The sequence below is a fragment of the Octopus bimaculoides genome, chromosome 8, assembly GCF_046866305.1.
Source record: "Octopus bimaculoides isolate indiv1 chromosome 8, ASM4686630v1, whole genome shotgun sequence".
Lineage (NCBI taxonomy): Eukaryota > Metazoa > Mollusca > Cephalopoda > Octopoda > Octopodidae > Octopus > Octopus bimaculoides.
This window is the reverse complement of record NC_142935.1, coordinates 60,798,094-60,806,158: the sequence shown is the minus strand read 5'-3', so window position 1 is coordinate 60,806,158 and position 8,065 is coordinate 60,798,094. Positions and strand designations below refer to the sequence as shown.

At 37.0% G+C, this 8,065-nt stretch overlaps 1 protein-coding gene across 1 annotated transcript; it reads right to left on the bottom strand.

Moving 5' to 3' along the window:
- Nucleotides 1-7,099: 7,099 nt before the first annotated feature.
- Nucleotides 7,100-7,576, bottom strand: LOC149134426 (zinc finger BED domain-containing protein 5-like). Its single transcript, XM_089355911.1, has one exon. The coding sequence runs from the start codon at nt 7,574-7,576 to the stop codon at nt 7,100-7,102; it is 477 nt and encodes a 158-aa protein (XP_089212037.1).
- Nucleotides 7,577-8,065: the final 489 nt, after the last annotated feature.

The following is an 8,065-nucleotide window of genomic DNA, read 5'->3' as shown; positions in this document are numbered from 1 at the left end:
TATGGAATTCTTTGAAAATAAGGAAGCGGAAGATAACTCAATCATAAGACAAAAATCCCATTTCACCTCCCCCACCACAAGGGATGTGACAAACATCTAGACGCATATATAGAGACAATCCCCAAATTCCCTCTCAACACACATAAATGCAAACAGAACCTCTGCAGAGGAGAAAAACAAGCCTTACAAACAATAAAAAGTGACAAGTCGATCATTTAAAAAGAAGCTGACAAAGGTGGAGCAATAGTAATTATGGATACAGATTACTACAAAGAAAAGATACTGGAGATACTTAATAACCAGACATACTCCAAAGAGGAATCAACACCACCGGAAAAAGCAAGAATAAAATAAAATTGGAACATTGATCAATGAATACCAAGATTCCTTTACAGACAAGGAGAAAGACTATTTATGCAACTCAAGAACCAAAGAAATCAATTTTTATGGATTACCTAAAATCCATAAAAGCTCGAAAATACAGAGATCCATAAATGAGCAGAGGAACCATTATATAAGAATACAAAGGCCTGCGGAAGTCACAATAAGACCCATAGTTGCATGGCTCCAAGCACCAACGCAGCAACGAACCACTTTATAGATGTACTCCTCAAACCTTTATGCCCACTGATACCAAGCTACATAAGGGATGATATAGACTTCCTCACACACATTCCAAATACGGTTCCGGAAAACACCATACTTGCAAGCTTCGATGTCACAAACTTATACACGAACATACCACACACCCTGCGTCTGGAAGCGATACAATAATGGGTAGAGAAGTACATGGAACTCATAGATAAACGTTTCAAAACAGTCTTTATCATCAAAGCCACCCGATTAATACTTGAAGAGAACACATTTTCATTTAACAACAAGCCATACTGACAGATAAAGGGCACGGCTATGGGTACGAAATTCGCACCTTCATATGCCAACCTAGTGATGGATTTCCTTGAGAACAAACTATACGATGAAATAAGGAACCTCTTTGAACACAACTTCAGAGAAGACGTTAAGAAAAGTGGAAATGCTACCTCGATGACTGTTTCATCTTTTGAAACAGATCAGAAGAAGATCTACGAACATTCCACAACATCCTCAACACACTGCACCCATCTATCCACTTCCCAATAGATACCAGCTACAACGAACTTCCCTTCCTAGACAGCAACATAAAGACACACAACTCCATCGTCACAACAGACATTCACTACAAAAAAAAAAAAAAACGATGCACACCAATATTTATAAAACATATGACATGAATAAAAATCTGTAAATATACAACCATCCAGACATCTGAGTACCTGATTAGTTTTTGATATATAATTCCTGTACATCACACCCAAACCTTCCAATATATATATATATATATATATATATATATATATATATATATATATATATATATATATATATATATATATATATATATGTGTGTGTGTGTGTGTGTGTGTGTGTGTGTGTGTGTGTGTGTGTGTGTGTGTGAGTGTGTGTGTGTGTGTGTATGTGTGCGTGTGTGTATTTTATACGAATATATTATAAACATATTCATATAAATATCCATGCACATGCGCATATATCATGTATATCATCGTCGTTGGCACCACTCGTATCCGAATTTGTTTCATTTGGTCCCTCCATGTTGCTTAACCCTGACATGGTTTAGAAGTCGGAAATGGGCGGTCGGCGGCTTTTGTCTTCCAGGTATTAGGGCTGATCCGAGATTGAAGGAGGGAAGGCTTCAGTTGGCCTTTGAATCTGAGATTTGGGGCTCCTCGATATTGATTGCCATTGACGAGCTCGCGGTTGAGGATGGTACGCGGAAGTTTTGAAGGGGCCATTCGGATTACATTCCTGACCACCTACTGTGATGCTTCGCATTTTTTAACGATTGAGGGCTTTGTTGTTGCTGCAACCGTCATGTCAACTGATGTGGAGGATCTGCCGCAGCTTGGCTTGTTGGAAATACTCAGGCTTCTTCAGGAATTTTCGATGCATGATCCATGTTGCGCAAGCGTAGAGTAAGGCGGAGATGACAACAACAAGAAACATCATGAGGTTTGTTTGCGGTGAGAGCCGTGGTTGTTGAATTTGCAATTGCAAAGTCTTCTGAAAGCCCAATGAGACTATTTGTATGCAGCGGTCAATATCTTTTTCACATGTTCCAGATGATGAGAGAGTGCTGCCGAGGTACTGATAGTCGTTGACAACCTCCAGAGGTGTGCCCACTATATTGATGGTAACTTCGGTAATCTCTTGCCCAGGAACAGATTGCACAAGTATCATTGTTTCATCTCCATTCACTTTCACCCCAAAGCGATAGTAGGCTTCGGAGAGAGAGTCGAAAAGTGCTGGAGGTAGGGGTGACATTGTCCTCTGTGTGTTGGAAGTCTTTGATACTGCTACTCGATGATGGAGATTTGGATCTCGGGCAAGCAGGGTTGAAGAGTCCGCCGCACATGCGATAGCAGATGTCAACATTAGGAGAGCTATGTGAGATCTCACAGACCATCCGTGCGAGGCAGATGGAGAACTGGGTGGGAGCCAGGACACAGCCTTGTTTCAGGCTTCCGGAGATTGTGCGTGCAAACTTACGTGATGATAAAGTCGACGCAGTGATAGGGGCGACCAAAGCGACCGAGTGCAGACCACATTGCTGGTCGGGGAACCTTGTTGGCGGCTTTGCGAAGGTTCCACAAGATGACGAAGAGTAGTTTTTATGAGTTCCTGATATGATGGAGTAAGAGCCATCCACAGTTTGACAGTTCGCTGCAGAGTGTTTCTGAAGAAGTCTTCTGTGGTTTAAAAATGGTTGTTCAGGAGAATGATTGTTCTCCTGTGGTGATGGTTTGGCCGTCAGCAGTTTTCAATGTACCAGTGGATGATTTGACGTCAGAAGAAAACCTACTTGGCCCCTGCATAAAAGCCATGCATGACTCTTTGGTCTGCGTAAACCTAACGTTCAGCCGTCTTTGCTTTTCAACAGGAGTTCTGGATTTCTCTGAGGTGTCTTTAGCACATCTGCGTGTTTAGTCTGCAGAGTTTCTTGTTGCCTTTCTTCGGCTACTTTTCTAAGGCGATACGTGCAAAACTTTTCTTATTAATGAGATGTTTGATCTCTTCATTAGATTTGGCGCTTCATCTATCGCAGATGTTATAGCTTCACACAGAATGTTCCAATCATTCCCTGCTGCTGGATTTCCGTGTTCCCATTTCGTTAGATGCTGGTTGACTGCTTCTTGGGAAGATTGGGATATTACTAGATCATTCAGCTTGGGACAATCAAACGTCGGATACCGGGAGGGCAGATGGTTAGAAAAGTTGAGACGGGAGATCACAAGACGGTGATCGGTCGAGCACTCAACAGCGCCTGTCAAGGATCTGGTGAGCCTCATTTCATTCTTGCCTCGAATCCTTGTCAGCACTTAATCCCAGAATATACCAGTCTTTTGACCTCAGCTGTTGCAAGGTTGTTTTGTGGTGGATTGTAAGATGGAAGAGGGCGTTTGTAACAGTCAGGTGGTTTTCTGCACAGAGTTCGAGGAGGAGCAATCCATTGTGCCAAATCTTTTTTTCTAGGTGGCGACTCTTCAATACTAGAATTAAGACTGGTTTTTGCATGTGTTCATGCATGTAAGTGCTCTCTCAAAACCATCATTAGATATTTTATTATCATACATAAATCACCTACATATTAAAGCGACTAGTACTTTGAATGGGTCAGTATTTGATGCTTAGTACATCTATAACTGTAAAGCAGTTTTAGTTAAACATCTTAATATAAATATTAAATAATAATATTAAAACATTAATACTTCATCTTATAAACGAAGAAGGTAACTGATATTTCATGTATTCACGCATGTTTATGGGTATTCAAAAACTACAATCGATTATTACATTACTATTATACATAACTGATTATATGTTAAAATCACTTGAAACTTGAATCTGTGGATACTTTACATTTTAGTACATTAGGGTATGTAAATATAAGCATTAAAAACGCTTAGCAGATATAATATGGATATGAAAATATTAAATGGTAAACATGTATATTAAGTTCCCTACACATGAGATGGCATCATTGTAGTTTGCTATAAATTCAATTAAGTAAGTTTCATATGAATATGCAGTTGTTATTTAATAATATAATTTATTAAACTAAGTTCGAGGTAAACGCTTTGATTTATATTGATTGTAGCCTTAGTAATTTTATTTTTTTATAAAGAAAAGTTTACCAATTGTATTTGGTAACGCTTAAATTTTTTGTATCTGTAAGGAAGAGACCCGAACAACTGACGATGATGTGTTGGTTAGCCACGTCGGATAGATGAAATTCGACAAGCCCATCGGTATGAAAGCACCATTATTGGTGGAGAACTTATTTAAAAGCTCATATATATTTATAAATATAATTACGGGATCAGCAAATATTTGCTTCACCATATACCGAAGTTCAGAAATAGCAGCTAAAAAAGCTGAGAATCCCACAGATAGCATCACTTGTAACTCACAAAGGCAAAAACAAGAAGAAAAAACAATGAAGACTAACCAATTCCGATGTTTAACAGTAAACGCGTTTCTAGATCATAATTGATAATAATCAATTTCCTTCATCAGTACTGTATTCCAGTAGTAAATTTGACTATGCTAGCAAACTGTGTAGGCATGGACTAGTAACAATTCCACACCGACACAGGTCTGAAAGCATAACCGAATCTACCTCGGTCAGCCAGTCTAACTGTCCTTCCCTCAAGAAATTACCATGTGCGCGACAAGTGATATCGCAGAGAATCTGCGTATACTACCAGGGAGTGAATAATTATTACAAATTAAAAGGCTAGAGGATTATCAATTTATTAATTAATAAATCAATTAACAATTAACAATTTTTACCAAGCCCATCGGTATGAAAGCACCATTATTGGTGGAGAACTTATTTAAAAGCTCATATATATTTATAAAAATAATTAAGGGATCAGCAAATATTTGCTTCACCATATACCGAAGTTCAGAAATAGCAGCTAAAAAAGCTGAGAATCCCACAGATAGCATCACTTGTAACTCACAAAGGCAAAAACAAGAAGAAAAAACAATGAAAACTAACCAATTCCGATGTTTAACAGTAAACGCGTTTCTAGATCATGATTGATAATAATATATATATGTATGTATAAATGTATATATATATACATATATACATATCCATATACAGATACATGGATATATATATATATATATATATATATATATATATATATATATATATATATATATATATATTTTTTTTTTTTCAAAAAGTAATCGCGTATGTATCGTTGGTGATTTTCTTCCTCTGCCTTCCCTTCCATTGGACTTTGGTCTATTTCTGACAAAGAGCTTGGCTCGAAACGTTAAATCGTTTTTCCTTCCTTTCTTGAGCGTCTGATAATACAGTACATGTACCACGTCGTCGCGTTATTGGTTTTTCTTGTTAGATTTTCTTTGTTTGGATTCACTATATATATATATATATATATATATATATATATATATATATATATATATATACTATAGCCTCAGGCCGACACTATGTAAGTGGATTTACTAGTCGCAAACTGAATGAAAACTGTATATTTATCTATATATGTGTGCGTGTGTGTGTGCGTGTGTATGTGTATGTGTGTGTGTTTGTACGACTATCATTGCTTGACAAACAATTTTACTGTGATTACGTTCCCATAGCTGAGCGATTCAGCAACAGCCCAGATAGAATAAGTACTATGGTTACAAAGGATGAATCATTTGTTCAATATGTTCGACCAACGTTGGATGCTCCAGTATGGCTACAGTCACATGGCTGAAATAAGTAAAACAATAAGAAGAGCTATGCCATTTTATCCCGTGCAAGGCCGGGTATCTCTGCAAGTTTATATTCATACACACACACACACACACACACACACACATATATATATATATATATATATATATATATATATATATATATATATATCAGTGCTTTTCAACGTTTTTGCTGAAGCGGAACCCTAAGGAAACATTCCACTGGTTCGAGGAACCCCTGTGCAATAATTTAATTGTCTTATGCAAAAAAATCATCATTTAATTAATGAAATGAAAATACTCATGTTCAGATTTATTTACAATAAAAACACAAACTATAAAAATTGTGACGTATATATGCAATTTTATTCTTGCATCTACAGTTATTATTAAAAAATATATTTAAAGGAACTTTAGTTTGTATAGATTACATTTATTCTCATCAAAAGCTCAATGAGAAATTTGAGTCTGGTGTTTCTTGCACAACTCTTTAAGATCGTGTCGTGTTTTTGATAGACACACACGAAGTTCATCTTCCACAGACAGCAACTGTGCTCGCTTCTTGTGCTTGATTGTTGTCAGGGCTGAAAATCCAAATTCACACAAGTAGGAGTTTGAAAACTGCACAAGACGTCGCAGCGCTTTCTGGGCAATTTCAGGGTATTCCTTTACAACCAGCAACCAAAACGCATTCAGGTCAAGCTCAGAATTCTTCAACTTTAATGTTCTGTCATTTAAAACACTGGCAATTCTTCTGTTAATGTGAACTGTTCTTCAAATGGCTCAAATTCCACAAATGGGTTTCTAATCCAGTCGTACTGGTCAACAGATATCGATGGAAAATATTTGTTAACAAAGTGTGCAAATGGTTCAAAATCAGTAGCGCAATTTCTTGAAATTTCCTTTTAAAAACACTTGGAAACATTTCCAAATTTCCTGCAGCTATGCGTTTCTTCCATATTATCAATTTCTTCTGAAAAGCATTTATTTTGTCAGTGGAAAACAAGATATTTTCGTTCTTGCCCTGCATATCATTGCTCAAGAGGTTTAGCTCATGAAATATATCGGCAATATGCTAACGTGGAACACCAATAGTCATCACCAAAACATCATAGAAAGTCTTTTAGGTTTCCTTTCAAACAAAAGGTCAATAACTCTTCTCTTAATTCGTAAAAACGAGACAATACTTTTCCCCTTGACAACCATTGTATTCCTGTGTGTTGGATTAAGGTGGAATTGTCTGCTTCCATACCTTTACAAAATTTCACAACTGTCGACATTTAAGTGGCCTCATCTTGATGTAATTAATTATTTTCACTACCATATCCAATGCAGATTTTAGTTCAGGTCCAAGAGTTTTAGCAACTAGTGCTTCTCTATGAATGAAACAATGAGTATGGATAATATTTGGATTTTGCTTTTGTGCGATTGGGACAAAGCCTTTAAGACATCCTGTCATTGCAGGGGCACCATCTGTACAAATACCAACACAGCTTTTCCAGTTCAATCGACAATACTCTAAATATGAATTCAAAACATCAAATACATCTTGTCCTTTCCTTGTTTCTGGCAACTCTTTGCAACACAGGAAGTCTTCTACAATAATTTCATCATAAGTAAAACGAACAAATATAAGGATTTGTGTTTTACCAGTGATATCTATATTCTCATCAACTTGAAGTGCAAACAACTTATGTTTCAGTATTTTTGACTTACTATTGCACTCAATGTCTCCTGACATGTCAGAAAGTGGAATTTTATTAGCTCTGAAACAACATTATCTCCAAGCATTATCTTCACTATTTCCTGGCATGCAGGTAAAATTACAGTTTCAGCGATGGTATGAGATTTAATTTTTCTTGCAACTATCTCCGCCACAGCATAACTTGCTTCTTGTCCTTTGTCACTCAACTTGAACTTTTGGCAAACATAAAAACTTGCCTTTTATTAAATGCCAATTCTCTTTTAAAATATTGTTCATTTTTGCCTGACAACTCTGGATGTTTAGTTGTTAAGTGTCCTTTCAGTTTGGCTGGTGCCATAGCACTATTAACCAGCTTCTCCCCACAAACAGTACACAAAGGTGAAGGGCAGTCTGGTTTCCAGTTCAAGTAAATCCCAAAGCTATGTAGTTTTCACAATATTGACGAACTTTTAGTTGCAGGTTAATTCCCTCATTTCTTGGTAATTTCGACGAGGCAGCATCATTGGCAGTGGCTGCGGCTTCAAC

What these genes read in the sequence shown, in the direction of transcription:
- LOC149134426 (XM_089355911.1), bottom strand. Translation starts at nt 7,576, where the DNA reads ATGTCAGGAGACATTGAGTGCAATAGTAAGTCAAAAATACTGAAACAT.